Here is a 17,492-nt window from a genome sequence, read left to right on the forward strand (position 1 = left end):
AGAGCCTGATGTGGGGCTTGAACCCACAACCACAAGATCATGACCTGAGCTGAAGTTGCACACTTAACCGAATGAGCCACCCTGGTGCCGCCTGCTTACTATTCTAGGCTCTACCACTCATCTGCATGAACTTGTGCTCTCATTTCCTCATTGATGAGGCAGGTATGGAAAACTTCTTTTTCAGGATGGCTGAGAGGATTCAAGGACATCATATACATGTTAGTCAGGGTGGCTGACGCATGGTGGATCTGCAAGAAATGTTGGTTTATCGATTTTGGACACTGGGGCCTTAAGTTACCACTTAAACCTTATCAACACAAGATGTCAAAAGAAACATTTGCAAGTTGAACTGGTTGTTATGAGGGGTAGATTGGGGTGAGGTGTGAAATAAAGGGGGAAGCTAAAGAGGACACTAAGATTCACGTCTAGGTGACTTACTGACTCACCATGGGGACAAACTCTTGAATATCCATTCATCCATCCATGAGAATTGCCCCTCTGCTTTTGCCAAAGATAAAAAATTACCAGATCATCTTCTGTCAGTACCACCTTCTGGTGTTGGCACAATCAGTTCAATAAAGCCCTCTATCTTTTGGAGTTCCCAAATGGAACCATGCTGTCACCCAGGAGATGTCTGGAGACATTTTTCATCGTCCTGGCTAAGGAGAGAGGGTGGTGTTAGCATCTAGCGGGGTAGAGGCCAGGGATGCTGCTAAACATCCTACAATGTGCAGAAGAGCCCCATAAAAAGTTGTCTAGCCCAAAATGTCAACAGTGTTGAGGTTGAAAAATTTTGCTTTATATTAAAGGACCCACTATTTGATTCTAAAGGGACCAGATAACTTGGGAAAGGGAAGAGAAGTCCTTTGTTTTTCATATTGCTGCCCAACAGTATTACTATCTGGAAGTTGTTATGGAGCTAATGTTACCTGAATGCTCAAGAGAAATAAGTATGCTGTACTATCTGATTTTTAGAGAATTAAGTTATATTAAGGCACCACTATCACATGCCAGTCTCTCAAGAGCCTTAGCAGAGATTAAAAATGCTGATCCGTCAAAAAATGCTGAGCTGAACACACGGTCAATAAGAAGACTGTAGAATATGTAGACAACTACACAGACAGAAGAAACATGTGCCCTTCATCAATATCTCACCATTGTTACTGATAGAGCAGCTTTACATGCTAAGATTTAGAAACAAAGTACAATATCCTTTGAAGCAAATTTATATCATTTCTTTAAGGAAAACATCCCCAACTTCCAAAGTTAATCAATTTTAAAAATCTATCTATTCAACAAGTACTTAGTGGATGCCTATCTTGCCTGGACACTGTGCTGGGCTAGGAACTGGGGTTCAAGCACTGGATGTACCAGCCATGGCCCCTGTCCTCACAGAGCTCACCATCTAGCAAGGTGGCAGCTTTATCCATGGCATGGATATCACAATGATACTGTACATCCAAACAAGGTTACTTTTAAAGGATCCCCTCACTTTCCTTATACTTTTTTTTCCTCAAAATAAGTTTGATAATTATCTACTTATTAGAATTCTGCTATTAGACCCATTAAATAAAAAAGAGCCAAATGTTTTGAGAAGTCAATTAAGAATAATAAGATGAGAATGCAAAAAATTCTATTCAACCCACGTAAGAGACCTACACTGCATAAACTCAGGAAGGGCTGTGTGAATAGAACTGGAAAGCTGAGTCAGTATAGGTAGATACCATACATTTGAAAAGCACGAGAGACCCAAATGACCTCTGCAAAAAGCAGGCATTCAGCCTAAAAAAAACCACGTACAGCAAAGAGTCATGTACATCAGCTACACAAAAGTCAAGAACCTTAAATTGCCTGGGAGATCAAAAATCAGAATCTTGAGTAAATCATCAAACAGCATAGGAAAGAGATTTCTGTAGGCTGACTTGCTATGCTATTCCAGAATAGAGGCAGAGCAGAGAAGTCAGAGGGCTAGGAGGCAGGTAGATCCTGACATTCTTTATATGATGGAAAGGCAAATTTACCTGTATAGTACTGAATCTACTCATTACATATTTGCAATTATTTAAATATTTTTTCAATGAAAATCGTTTAGGTTATGAGCCATTATTCATTCTCTAGGGAAAAGAGACCACAAATATATTTCAAGGGCTCAAATAAAGAAGCAAACAAGTTAATTACCTTCTACCATTTGCTCACCGAAGCAACATTTAAGTTAGGTGCTAGAGGTACAAACATGAACAAGAGATGAGTGGAAGAAATCAAATCAGTGTTATAAAAGCAAGGGAAATCAAACAGTGTGTCTTTTAGAGAGTAAGAAATAAATTACTTATTCTATTCCTCAAATGCAGCAGGAAAACCCCACACTGCTATGAAAGTACAGTAGTACTTTAATCTCAGTATTTTCTGATGCAGAGAAAATAAAGTGAAATTATAGGTCACTGAAGACAACATGAGAGGACTGTGTAGTGTAATCCAGGTATCTATATTTGTCCTCCAGAGCACCAGCTCATGTTACTATTTTTGTCCCAAGTTCCAATGATTACATCTGATATTCAGAATTCTGAAGATACTGTGTATTGGCCTCAAATCCTCATCAGAAAACACGAAAAAAAGGACACCTTTGGGAATTATTTAGAATGTGAAAAAAATTGTTTAAATCTTAATTTAAGGGGCGCCTGGGTGGCTCAGTTAGTTAAGCAACGAATTCGGATCAGGTCATGATGTCACAGTTTCCGAGTTACAGCACCACATCAGGCTCTGTGCTGACACCTCAGAGCCTGGAGCCTGCTTCAGATTCTGTGTCTCCCTCTCTCTGCCCCTCCCCTGCCTGCATCTGTGTCTTTATCTCTCAAAAATTAATAAACATTAAAAAAAATCTTAATTTGAACATAGCAGGCTGTTTTATAAGAAGTTCACCTTCACATCTAGCCCCAGGGTCTCTTCCAGGGAAAAGCCCATGGCATCTCCACAACTGATGTAAGGACTAGCAAATAGGAGGCGCTCAATGCCCATTTCTAGATAAGTAAAAACTAGTTGTAAGGTTCTATCAATTTTTTTTCTTATTCTAGTTCTCTTAGTGTGATTGCTTGGAAGTATCTGTTTCTCTCTCAGACCCAGAAAGTAAATATGAAGGAAGTGGGAAGGGAGACATACGCAAGGGCATTACAATGTATTGAGTGCCGACTGTGTATTAAGGATTTTCAGGTCTGTTTTCCCTTTTCATCCTCAAAATACTTTAAGAGAGGGACATTCTGAGAAAGAAGCCAGGCTCAGAGACACAAAGTATGGCCACACAGTAAGTGACAGAGATGAAATCTAACCCAGTTCTGACCCCCAAATCCACGATGTTTCTAGCTGGCTTCCTGTTTCTGTGGAAAGAATCCTACTGTTCTTAAATCATGTTTGGCTTTCAAGTACACAGGAGGTCCTTTAACCACCAACCAACTATCTTGCCCTACTTCTAATATTTACCTGAAGAGAGCTAGACTTTACATCTGTCACCTGACAGGTCTGACACTTTTTAAAATTTAACAAATAGATCAAATTAAATGTTTTTAAAAATTCAGAGAAACACAAGAGACTCAGTAAAACTTTGAGTACCTGAAGGTGGGATTTTAAAAACTAAACACTACTTAACATTTGTATGATACCAACAAACCTAGGACTCTCTGTTCGTTATGCTTCAAATGAAATCTTATGGTGTTTCTGAGGCAGAGACGGCTTGGTGTACAATGAGGAGGGAAAAAAAGGCAAATTTGGAAAACTCAAAATAAATACAGCAATTGGAAAGGACATGAATCTTCCCTTAGCTGGCTTTCCTTCTTGCCAAAGGTCAGCGGTTTTCAAAGTGTGTTCCCTGGAACCCCAGGACCCTTTTGGGGAATTTCATGGAAGGGACAATGAGGAAACTGAGTGGGCAAAGCCCTACACCCTCTACCCCCAGCTACTCCCAACAACTCAGTTACCTGTTTTATATATTGAGATTATACGTGAAAATACATGTGAGGAAGAAACAACAGCTTCTACTGCTTTAAAAAGTTTATAAATCTCTACTAGTGTGTTATAGCAACAATTAAATGGCTGTGTTAACATCTCCCCAAAGAAAACCTGGGGTAAGAAAGCTGGGGTTCTAACTGTTACAGATCTGAGAGTAGGTACTTTTTTCTGCCATGGAAAGTTTACTTGAAATACTTTAAGATTAAAAATAGGTCTCTGAAAAAAGAAGTCATAAAAATTTTTTTAAAATGTGTAGTCATTAAAAAAATGTCATTTGCATTTTCTGGCTCAGTAATGATGCGGTTTATATAAAACGGGGCATAGACAATAGCATAGGGTACCCACAGGGCACTCTGCAATGGGGCCAAGATCATTAACTTGTTCCTGGGACAGCATGTTTCTTATGAAGAGCTTCTCTTGCCACTACTTCATTCTAAAGAAACGGACAGACACCGTGGTTACTTCTACAGCAAGGCAGATAATAACAGCACCTCTTAAAATCTGAGAGTGATACTTAGAGAAGAACTGAGTACCTAATTCTAGCTTTGCTCAATAGCCTTGGTTACCTTTTAGCAACTTTAAAGGAGGTCAATGATGTTCTACATTAAAGATCCTGAGTCTCCTGACCATAATTTCCCTTTCTTTGGAAAGAGCATGAGCTTTGGATTCAGACAAGCCTGGATTCAAATGCTAGTCTTCACACCTACTAGCCATTAGATTATTTAACTTATTTAAGCTTTAATATATTTCTCTTTTCAGTGAGGATAATACAAATTACCATACAGGATTATTGAGAGGAATGAGGACAAGGTAGCAGCCAACACTTGCCATGTGCCAGGCACTACATTAAGGGCTTTATGCAGATTTACTATAACTATTCCCCTTTATCAGATGTGGAAATTAAGGCAAAAAGAATTTAAGACTGAATACAATAATACAGGTAAAAAGCCAAGCGAGAGTTGCCAGGCAAGATTACATGTGCAATATATGTCAGCACCTCCCTCTTCCCCATCTTCCCCTTTGAAACAGCATGACCATACAGATTAAAAATAAAATTGGAAATCAGGGCTCAAAAAATTGGATTCAAAATGACTCACTGGATGTCACTGAGAAATGACTCAGTCTCTGCAGGCACAGAAGTACAGAGGACCACCAGTGCAGGAACAGCACTGTGATTATGTGGGCACACGTGCAAGCACAGAGGGTCAGACTATAGGATAACAATGAGCCTTCCAACCTCCAAGTTCTCATTTCAAACATTTTGCTTTTTGCTCTCTTTCCCTCACAAGAATCTAATGGACTACGACACAATAATGTGCCATGGTGTGAATGCCACTCTAGAGTCCCCACAGTCTGTTATCTGTATATGCTGGGAATCAAGAAAACAAGAACCGAGGACAAAGCAGAAGTGGGCAACAAAAAAGTGGGGGGAAGGAATGATCTCTAGAAAAGGATGGGCATTGATGATAATTTAAAACAAGAATTAAAAGGTTCAGTATAACCTTTGAATGGTATATTTTTTTAATGGCTTTCTAATGTAATAAATTCTCATTCACAAATACACACACATATGCTTCATGGACCGCAGATCTTTAAGATGTGATTCTCAATCGAATTGCAGAATGAAATATATTATTTTTCTAAGTGATCCTTCTCAAAAAAGTCCAGATTTTAAAAATTTGGGGACAAAAAAAATCAGAATAGTTTTGTTTTAGTTGCTATTATTAACTATAGTAGGCACTAAAATCCTTTGACTACTAGGGGTTATGAATCTTACTGGACAAATTCAAGACTAAGAATTGCCCCCATGATCTTGTCATCATTACATCAAGTGAAATCTGTCTCTAAGTCCCCACCCCACTGGCCTGGTAGACAATTTCAGTTCAGCCATTGCTGACATTCCTCTACTTCACACATGTAGTACTGTAAAAGGTTACAGAGGTTTTGTAAACAGCAGAATGTTTAAAGAGACCGCTCAGTTCTCCAAGCCACTGCTACTCATGAACCACCCCCTTTGCAAGTCTAGAATAGAATTCATTCATTCACTCATTCATTAACAAAATTTGTTGAGTGGCTACTATACTCTATTTTCTGCTCAAGATACTAGAGTTACAACAAAGAAATAGGAAGAGAAGACTGCCACCTTCCCAGAACCCTCAAAGTTCCCTGAATGCTAGAAGATCTGCTTCTTCCTCAGGCTAGAGAATCTCAGCCAAGACTGGCAGTTCTGGTGGCTCAGGTGCAGGCTCCCAGCACACAACCCAGTCATTTCCTCCCTTTCTACACAGCGAAGGGAAGCCATGCTACCACTGCAGGACAATCTAAGTGAGCTAGACAGGAAATTCCTTTTCTCTGTCTCTGGGTATCTATGTGTGTTTCTTTCTCCCTTTACCAAACTTTAGTCACTCAGAAGCCCAGGCTTTCAGAAAACAAAAGCCAGGAACTTCAGGAACACAGAACTCTACTGAAACAAAGGATGGGGATGGGGAACAAAAGGTTAGAATAAAGAAAGAGGGGAAAATAATGAAGGAAAACACACACATACACCCTTATGTCATACTGCCACATATAAATGCTTTCTTCCTAGAAAGCAATCAAGTTTTCATTTTGAAAAATAAAACAAATGTGATCTGTGACTGTTTTAATTTTTCTTGAATTTAACTGTGCACCAAAATGTTCACCAGTGCTTTAAGATTATGAGGAACATAGTGTGTGGCACATGACAGGTGAGATGGATAGATGGATGAATGGATAAAATGACTCTTTTCTTCCTTAGAAGCTGTATATCTGATATGGGGAAGCTGAGAAACTTATAGGTGGCCAGCCATTCTAAGACATCTTTTGGACAGATGAAACTATTGTTGGACAGATGTAACTATTGTTAGGGCGTAAGTACTATAGGAAAAAAAATGTAAATGTATTTTATAATGTAGAAGCATGGAGAAGAATTCTTGCATCAAGACATAACAAAGTAAGAATAATTTTTTTTTAATTTTAATGTTCATTTTTGAGAGAGAGAGAGAGAGAACGCACAAGTGAGGGAGGGGCAGAAAGAGAGGGAGAGAGACAGAGAAACCCAAGCAGGCTCCAGGCTCTGAGCTGTCAGCACAGAGCCTAACATGGGGCTCAAACCCACAAACTGCAAGATCATGACTGGAGCTGAAGTCAGAGGCTCAACCAACTGAGCCACCTAGCTGCCCCAAAATAATAATAATTTTTTTTTAATCTGGAGTTTATTTTTCCTAATTATTTTTAGTTAATCTTTTATTTATCCGAACAAGGGCCAACATATGTTTAAACATTGACTATCAAATATTAACCATTTAGCCTTAGGGAGGTATACTCCGTTTTTTTCACCTTTAAAATGGAAAAAATAGCATCTATTACTTATAGGGTTGTTTTAAGAATAGGAAGAGATAGAATGGAAGAGCACTTACTGTAACAGTCAGCCTACCTTTGACACTCAAAACATGTTTCAAATACTCTTTCTCTCTCTTTTCTAGCTTGTTTTTAAAGGTCATATATGTATGTCCAAGAAATTCCAAGAAAATAATGAAATCTTTCTATCATCTCAAGAAAAATACTTGTAGGAGAGAAAGAATTTTCCTGATGTCCAAATCCTATATATTTTTACATTTTTGTAAGTTGGTCTCTTAAAGCTTCCTATAAACAATAATCTATAGTACAGTCCCTTGAAGAACCAAACTATGTATTCTTATACTTAGAAATTTCAATTAACTTGTTAAATATCTGAATCACATTTGAAATGCAGAGAGAAACTGAAGGGAGATAAAAGGTCCAAATCCCTCCTACCAGTAATGACTCAGGCCACATGGGCAGCTTCTCAAATCTACTTAGCATAAAAATTATTATATTTTTAAGTTTATTTATTTATTTTGAGAGAGAGAGAGAGAGGAACCAGCAGGGGAAGGGGCAGAGAGAGAGGGGGCCAGAGGATGCGAAGCAGGCTCTATAGTGACAGCAGAGAGCCTGATACAGGGCCCACAAAACACGAGATCATGACCTGAGCTGAAGTCGAAAGCTTAACAGACTGAGCCACCCAGGCGTCCCAGCATCAAACTTATTTTTTAACAAGAAAACAGATTAGTTACAAAGTATTAGAAAATTCTTAAACCTATAAAAAGTTTATTTTCATTTTAAAGTAAAATATTTCCCTTTTCTTAGTTTTACATTTAAATATTAACTACTCATAAGCCTCCACTCTTCTACTTGTTCACAGTGTTATCATATATAAATGTCTGTAGTAAAATATAGTAACAAAAATTACTATAAGTATAATCTCATAAACATTTAAATTTATGTAAGTTCATGCAGCCCTAAAAACTTTCAAGTTCATCTCCTGCACTTGCATAGAAGCCAACTTTTATCATTTATTAAAATTTTTTTAAAATCCTCTCAGCACTATATAATCTATCATCTTTCAAATCAGATGAAGTAATTACAGAATTTTATAACTTCCCATGAAAAAATTATTTTCTCTCCAATGTCTATTAATTGGATTTTTAATCTCTTGGGGAAATTTTTCTCTTTTATTCATTAAGCTAATATGAAGGGACTGCCCAACCAGAACAAATAACTGGTCCTCTTGTATTCTTCATTAAAAATATTTCTCTTAGTACCAGCCTTATCTTCAATTTCAGGATCCTTCCCCTTGATGTGTTTAAACCCCATACTGAGCACATTCAGAAAGGAATTAAATGAAGGGTAGGAGACCCTCTCTCCTCCTCTGGTTTCCAATCTTGATCATATTATCTCAACAGGTAACCTCTGCCACCCTCAGCTGTCCTACCTATGAAAGGAAAGTATTAATTATCTCAGAAGGTCAGGAGGGCAGTATAATAACAAAAGAGGATAACTGCTATGAAAATGCTTAAAGCTGCTCGCTAAAAATTTAGTTTAGAAATGCAGTGTCACAAAACCAAAAGTAGCAAAAAAATTATAGTGGTTCTTTCTGCAGTGCTCTTCAGATCTAACCCCTTCAAACGCGAAACTGTACAATACTATTGGATCTTAAAAGAGGAGTATCATTATCTCGAATTAGAGCTCCAATAATGAGACACAAATGTTAATGATTTAGTATGTGATACTACATCATCCATCCTCAATGCTGAATCTACAACTTGAGTAAATGTATGGTTTATGATCAAATTCATAGTGACAACTACCAAACACAAAGTAATGTAAGAAGAGTAAACCTTGATTAATCAAAATGCTTACAAGAGAGGGGTCATTCCTGGGTCACAGCCCATCATTAGAGATTCCAGATACCCGTTTTGGAGAATAAATTCCTGATTTCAGTTTATTGCATCAACATTTACTTCTTACTACTCTTACATTTGAGCAAAGGAGTAATATTCTGGTTTCTCAAAGAGTTTTATTTGATTATGATTAATCAAGGAATCTAAAAATTACAATTCCTAGATATTGGTTAAATATCACAGAATACTAAATATATAGAATTTATAATTCCACTCCAGTTTTCCATCAGGCTTCTTCAAACACCCCAATACTATGTGACTCAGTTTCACAAATTAAACCTGCAGTTCAGTAGCCATCTTTTCTGGTCTCAAAATTATCTTACACAGTATCTCTTTTAAGACATTTTTTAAAGCATGGCATCTAAGTTTCTAGTTTTATTATCCCTCCCAAGTATTAGAAGAGTTTCTCCTTTCATGGTCAAATTAAAATTTGAGTGAAACTTACTTTCTTGTATTGCATTAAGAATCTCTGAAAAGTCCACATCACTCTTTGGGCCGTCAGGTAGTATTTGCATATCCAGCTGGTAGCCTTGCAAATCCACACCTCCTTCTAGAGAAATGAAAGATATTCATGGAGTTTGCACTGGTTATCAGAGAGCCCAGCATTAGGGTCCCAAGGAGAGGCAACGTCAAAATCTAAAATGAACAGCCAGCTGGTTTGCCAGTGATCCTCCCTCTTGGAAAAATTACTTAAAAAAAAATGAGAAACATGACCAGCCATTTGATCCTTATGGGACCAAAAAGGTTTAACTGTATTTCCAATGTAAAAAATAAGGCAATTATTTTTTTAAAATACCACACACTTCATAGTATTTACTGATAATTTCCTAGGTGAAGAATGAAACATGTTAGCCTCCACCCAAGGACATTTAAAATTATTTTTAGCTTCACATGGCTCAAAAGTGACATTCAACACAAATACTTTATAGCATCTTCTCTAAAATTATAATACATTCTTAGAAAAGGGTTTAATATTCTTGATATCACAGGAAAAAAGATATCATTTTCCCCCTCACAGTTGGACTTCCCTACTACATCACTTATTTTTCAATTATACCAGAATGCTTTTATTTATTCTATGAAATAATTAAACCTCTTGTACTAGATTTGCCTGATGCATTTCTGGTGTGTTCTAAAGAAAGAGGGTTATTTATGCTGCTCCACATACCTATAGGACATTTAAAGAAGTCAAGGAAACCAAGATATCAAAAAGTAGCTTAATTACTACTAACAAACCTTTAAATCCTTCTTAAAATAATTACAAATAACATCTCCAATTTGAGGAGTCTGGTAGGGTTAAAAGCCAGTGCTAAAAGGAAAAGATAGCCTGATGAACAGAGTAGGCCATGCCCTAGCTTCCAATACTTTTGTAAAAATAATTATTTCATAAGCCCAGAAATTATTCTTAGCCTTCAATAAATTTGTTATGTCCCTAAAACTCAAAAAGAATATGACATAGTCATGATTGCACAGGGACAGTCATTCTAGGAGGGACAAGGACATAAGTAACATAATAGAAGGTGAGCTTTAGAAGGGCAGGAACTTTTATCTGCATGCTATCACTCGGTTCTTAGAACAGTGCTTAGCACAGAGTAGGCCCTCAACAAATGTAGGTTGAATGAATGACTAAGGCTGTGTGGTACTTATGAAACATAAAGGCCATAGAGCTACAAGGCAAGCTATAAGCTCAGATACTAGAGTCCTACAACTGAGCATTCAAATTCTTATTAGGAAACATTGAATCTCTCTAAATCTCGGTTTCCTCAGCTATAAGATAGGGGTGATATTAATAACAATCTCACAGAATAGCCATGAGGACTAGATGAGATAATGCATGAAAAGCTCTTAGCTGTCAAACAGTCAGTGCTCAGTAAATTGGAAGTCATTACTATTATCATCCATAATAATGTTTCAAAGGAACACTGACATTTGTATAGAACTATCTAGCTATGAATAATGAGAAGCCACAAGTCCATTTTTTGTGATAACAGCATGCATTTCAGTGACTGTCAAGCACTGTCAAGCACTGTAGACACAGTGAACTTCTTAAATGCATGCATGCGGTTGCCTTACTGTAGTTGAGACTAAGCTTCCAAACAGGAATTAAAATGGGTTATTTGGTTTATTTCCACCAAGTTCAGCCACTGTGAATAAGGAGAAGTTCTGATGCTTTTCAACCTCTACTAAGTCCTTTGTTCTGTTCAATAACCAAAGACCTTATAATAACAATGATAAAAAATAAAGAACAAGAATATTCACTACTGCCTCTAGGCTGGCTCTGGGCTATGTGCTTGTTCATTTCATTTAGTCTTTACCTTTGAAAAGAAGGTGCAGTGAGAAGTAACTTGCCCAATGTCACACAGCTACTAAGCTGTAAAGATGCAATACCAATCCATGCTCATAACTACCATTCTTTAATAGCCCCTATATCAAAGCAGTTACAAATATAGGCTGTCAGAAATACGAAAACTGGATTTACCAACAGTCCCATGTTCTAGAACTTCAGACCAAGATAAATACCACTGCATAACCTAAAAAGCAAAGGACTTGCTAAATAGACTAATCAATAGAAGCCCAACTTATTTACCTTTGTTTGCCTTCGTCAGAAGCTCATAAATTCATGTGGAAGTAGTTTTGACTAATAGCCACAAATTTTAATAACTAAAATTACACAAATTTTTAATATTTTTTTTTGTTAAAGAACAGTATAGGAGTATAAGAAGTCACAGAAGCAGCAATATAAAGGGGGCATTCAGGTCATTAACATCTCTTTAAAGAACATTTAATGCTTAAGATAAAATTAAAATGTGAGGAAAATGAATACAGAGATACAGATAAATAGATTTGTCTCAAGTATATTTAAAAAAACACCCTTTTATATAACTAGAAAAAAAGACAGAAAGAAATTAGTCCAAATGGGTACACAGGTTATATCTCACCTATAACATTATGGGTATATTTTGTTTTATTCTTTATCTTCTCTATTTTTTTATAATAAACAAAATACTTTTATAATTTTAAAGTCATTAAAAAATTCAGATTGTGTCAGTAGAGAACATTAAATATTTAGAATTCAGGATTCAAGTCTTAAAGACTATAGATGTTAAACCAGTAAGGGAATAATTTAATTTAAGATTTTCTAAATTAATTCAATTCTTAAAATGTATACGTTAAAGAGCTCAAAATTGTAGGATGCAGCATTCTCTTCATGGAAAACCTTGAGATCACATTTAGAATCCTTAACATTTAAGGTATCTTTCTTCATCTGCTCTAGAAGAAATAAAAAATATACTTTCATAAAGTGTAATAATATAAGGGTCTGGAACTTCTGACAGGAAGTCATTCATTAAAGTCCAACATGACAAAGTAGGGCTTTTGCAAACTTTCCTAAATAGAAAGTGATCACTTGTGCAAGGACATTTTCAAATAAATCCTTCAAGGTGACAATCTTCACCTTTAGCACATACTGTCAACTGAACAAGACTAAATTACTTCAATACAAAACATTCTATGTCTACTTTGAATGTCTGGTATTTATTTATTGTTAGTCCTATAGCTTCAATGTGTTCTCTAAAATGTTGAGAATCATATCTTCTGTAGTCAAAGAGGCCTCTGACTTGAGTCAAAACACAAAGGTCTTTTTTCAGAGGCAAGATGGTGAAAATGTCATAGTTTCAAACTGATCACGTTTTAAAATAAAATATAACCCCCATTGTTGTTGACAGTAACTGACATGCAAACCAAACGTAATCCCAACGAAACTAAACCAGTAAGTTACATTAAAGAGGGAAGCTGAAAACTTTCCTAAAGATGTGGAGAACATAATGCACAATTTTAAAAATCAAAAATAGCCACAAAATTCATGTGATCTCCAATTTTGCCTTGAGATTCTCTCACACTTGATTGATTATACTCAAATCTTAATTATGATTCTGCAGTGTGAGAGTAAAGTTGAAAGTAGTTTCAATAAAAAGTAACCTTGACAGCAGTGCTTACATTTAATAAAAGATCTTCGCTGGGCAAACAATAGGTTAAAAATTCATTTTAGATTTATAACTAGCTTACACAGATTTAGCTAAATGCTTACATACAAAAGGAACCAAAAAAACCAAGCTCTAAATAGGAGTCTCAATTAGCAAATATGTCAATGCCTCTCCCATTCCATCTCTGTCTATAGAAATCCTTTTCTACTTCTAAGCCCCATCCTAAATACTCTGCTTCAGAAAACATTTCTTGATCCTAATAAGCAAACACCACTTTCTACTATTTCTATTTTGAACTTTTATGGCTACCTATATTTTATCTTTTCTGTGGTACATTTTTCTATCAAAAATAACGTAGGTAAAGTACCTAGCACAGGATAGAGTAGACATAGACATGTGAGCTCTCATTTCTCCCCATCTAGGTTTTTTCTTCATCTCTAGCACTCTCAACTAGACTGTAACATGGTGGAGGCCCGATAACAAACTTTACTCACTTTTATCTCCTAGAGAATCTAAAACAAGGCCTTGAACATTTTAATTGCTCAATTAATGCTCTTATACTGCAATTTCACATTACTAGTAACAGTGGATACAGACTAAGAAAACATCCCAGTTTTCTTTCCTCGTCCATAATTTTAAGGCATCTTGACAGGTTATCTATAGATAACTATGAAAGACATGTTCTAGATCATACATTTACTTTTTGTGAAGTCTTCTCAAATTTTGTCAAATAATAAAGAAAATGCTGAGGTACCAAAATCTTAAAGCTTATAATGAAAGTCAAGAGTTGCCAAACTTACCCCTTTCTCAATCCAAACCTATCCCCTGAATACACTCTCAAGAGTTTGTTTTTACTTCTTTTGGCTATTTATGTGTAGGTGTTCCATTGTTTCTTGATCCATTTTATTTATTACTTATTATTTCCTGCTATGATGTAAGACAATATAAGTTATATTACTGCCACTTCCCTTTGTCCTCCACCCTCCCATCAAATCACTATTCTTAGTTATTCTGTTACATTTAATAATATATTATATAATATATAATAATATTCTGTTATAGTTTAATAATTTTAAATGACTTAAAATTCAATTTCTTGTTCAACCAAATTCAGACAGATCTTATACTTGCAAATTAGCACAAAATGGTACAAAAAAGCAGATTCTGACATTACATTGACCTGGATTTGAATTTCGTTTATATGTGACCCTGAGACATTTTATTTAATGTCATTATTTTGAGCCTCATTTTTCTCATTTATAAAATGGAAAAGATGAAATTTTTGGAGGCTCCATTGAAAATTATGGACAATTATTTATATATATATGCAAATATGGCTCATAGTGTTAGATCACCAGGTGAGTATCTATTTTCTATGTTTTATCTAATTTTATATGGCATATTCCTTCTCTGGAAAATGAAGGCCAATTCCAGGTTTAGGGTATAGACTAAATAAAAACAGTGCCTTAAAAAAATTCTGTAACTTGGACTTGGAATATTTCACATTGAAAGAGAAATAAAGAGAAGTATGACAAGTCAAATCTTACCTTCCCCATGCAACACAAAAGAATGGGGGACTCTGTAAAGTAGGCCAGAGGGGACAAATGGTATTTTCTGTGATTTCCTCATAATTAATGATGCTAGATGTGAGCATGTGTCTACATTTTACTTATATTCTGTAAATAAAAATTGGTAGTTCCTGTCCTGAGAGGCATTTTTTAATACAAATTGTCAAATGCAGTATTTTTACAATATAGGAAGCAGTGATATACCAAAATTTTATATAAATACCTAAAATAAATCCTCATATGTAATATTTTTGGATTTAATAGGCTGCAAAAATACCCTTTTTTATAATTGAGAGTTTGTTTTCAATTCCTCATAGTGAATTCAGTGTTTCTATGACAATGTTAAGATGAAGAATGATATTAAGGAGAGGGAGCAGTACATTCTGTCTTCTTTACAAACTTTTCCTGCAGCAAGCCAGTGTTCAAAATGTATCTTTTAAGAAGGAAGAAAATGATTTCAGTTCTTCTCAAGGATCTGAAGTCGGAAACCCTAGATTCACATGTGGGATATTCCGTTGGCTCTAGAAAAACTTTCCATCTCCGTGTCTTACCTTCATTTATGGTGCTTACCAAAATCTATTTAATATGCCACAAGCTAAAAAATCTTTACAATAGAGGATGCTTCATAAGTACTATTGTGAAAAGACACACAGATCACACTCTTTCATATTAGTGTTTCATAACTATAAATCTAGTAATGTTGGAAGATTATTTTCTTCCAAAAGAAAGCTCAGCATTGTATTAATAGGAATAAACAGACTGATTCACCCATACCAGTCACTAGCTAAAGATATTCTTTCAAATGTTTAACACTGAGTAGTTCTAAGGACTCAATTCTGGACTGGATCCTGACTGGAAAATCGCATTTAGCTAATAGCGGGTAGAAGTTTCTCAGGTCTAAAATGGAAATAATAATCCCAGTGCTTTAGCCAATAATGGCTGACTTTCAACAAAACTGTTTCCATGTTTCTCAGGACTGGCAAGACTGTAATCTCCTAAATTATAATGCATCCTTGCACTAGCAGTTCCAAAGAGAGTTTGGAAACCAGAGCTGCAAAGCTACAAAGCAGGAAAGATCTGTGAGTTCTGTAGGCAGGGCTTCTTGGTGGGTGGGCAGGGGGCTCTTGCAATATCCTAGCTGGTGAGTTCTGTTGCTATGATGACAGGCATTCTTTAGAGGAAGAGAAGATTTTAGGATTAGGAGGGGTTGCAGAATAGAAAACATGAGACCTTCAGCATTACTGTTATGTTGTTTACTTTCTTGCATGATAAATCTATAGATGGGCTTGAGATGAACGTATGAAAGAGTATGGCCTTGCAAGACAGCAAGCTTCATGAGCGCTAGGGTTCTGCCCATCTTGTACATGACTCTTACCTCTAACTTAGGAAATTAAGCAGAATGGAAGCTTACTATTAACTACCTACCACAATTATGGGCTCAGGTAACTAGTTATAGTTGTATGATCTTTAAAAAAAAATTTTTTTAACGTTTATTTATTTTTGAGACACAGAGAGACAGAGTATGAACGGGGGAGGGTCAGAGAGAGAGAGGGAGACACAGAATCTGAAACAGGTTCCAGGCTCTGAGCTGTCAGCACAGAGCCCGACGCGGGGCTGGAACTCACGGACCGTGAGATCGTGACCTGAGCCGAAGTCGGCCGCTTAACCGACTGGGCCACCCAGGCGCCCCTATAGTTGTATGATCTTTAGTTAAATTATTATTTAAATCTCTCCAATCTTCTTAAATTTATTTTTTTTTAATTTTTTTTTCAACGTTTATTTATTTTTTGGACAGAGAGAGACAGAACATGAACGGGCGAGGGGCAGAGAGAGAGGGAGACACAGAATCGGAAACAGGCTCCAGGCTCTGAGCCATCAGCCCAGAGCCTGACGCGGGGCTCGAACTCACGGACCGCGAGATCGTGACCTGGCTGAAGTCGGACGCTTAACCGACTGCGCCACCCAGGCGCCCCTCTCCAAGCTTCTTAAATATAAAATTGTTTCAAATAACCTCAGGCAGAAGATACAGTTTTATACTGCACAAAACACAATCCTTGTTCCAGAAATTAGTCATTTTGTTTTCCCTGGGGCTGCCTTTTCTGTAGCTTTTCTTCACTCACTTTGTGTGTTCAACTGGTTGTGAAAAGACTTCAGAAAATTCTCTCTACATGCATCATATAAGTCAAAATATGTGCATATGTCTCTAAGCAAAGGGAAACAAAAATGCAAATATCTAAGGGAAGAATTTGGTACATATTTTTAGAAAACACAATTCTGTTACTCAGCAAATGAGAGCAAAGAACACAGATACCAATGCCCAAAATAGCTTGTTTTCCTAAGCACCCCCTGTTTACTAAACTCACATCACACATCACAAAAAAAAAAAAAAAAAAAAAAAAAAACACTTAAAGAGGAAGAGATTCAAATGAAGGATAATTAGTGTTATTTCCAAATCCCATCACTGACTGTTCTGAAAGATACCACATTCACCTTCAATTCAATGAGAAATAAAACAGAAGTCCAAAGTAACTCTTATAAAATTTTTACCACATAATTTCAAAGCCATGTGGAAGATCTTATCTTCCAGTCACACCCAAAATCCATTTCACAAATAAAACAAATATGTAATTTCACCCAAGCTTCAGATCTATTCAAGGAGAGCAGCC

General features: G+C 36.3%; 1 protein-coding gene across 5 annotated transcripts in view; it reads right to left on the reverse strand.

Moving 5' to 3' along the window:
• The window catches only part of ANO4 (anoctamin 4), a 428,017-nt gene that overhangs the window by 202,962 nt on the left and 207,563 nt on the right, over positions 1 to 17,492 (reverse strand). For 4 of the 5 annotated variants that reach the window (XM_086712549.1, XM_025926582.2, XM_086712552.1 and 1 more), the window contains one exon: positions 9,721 to 9,825. The exons of the other annotated variant lie outside the window; for it this stretch is intronic. In XM_086712549.1, the coding sequence (XP_086568675.1) occupies positions 9,721 to 9,825 (105 nt within the window). The remainder of the gene's footprint in view (positions 1 to 9,720; positions 9,826 to 17,492) is intronic. 5 annotated transcript variants of the gene reach the window in all.

This window comes from Puma concolor, chromosome B4 (assembly GCF_028749965.1).
Source record: "Puma concolor isolate L17-30 chromosome B4, mPumCon1.1.hap2, whole genome shotgun sequence".
NCBI lineage: Eukaryota > Metazoa > Chordata > Mammalia > Carnivora > Felidae > Puma > Puma concolor.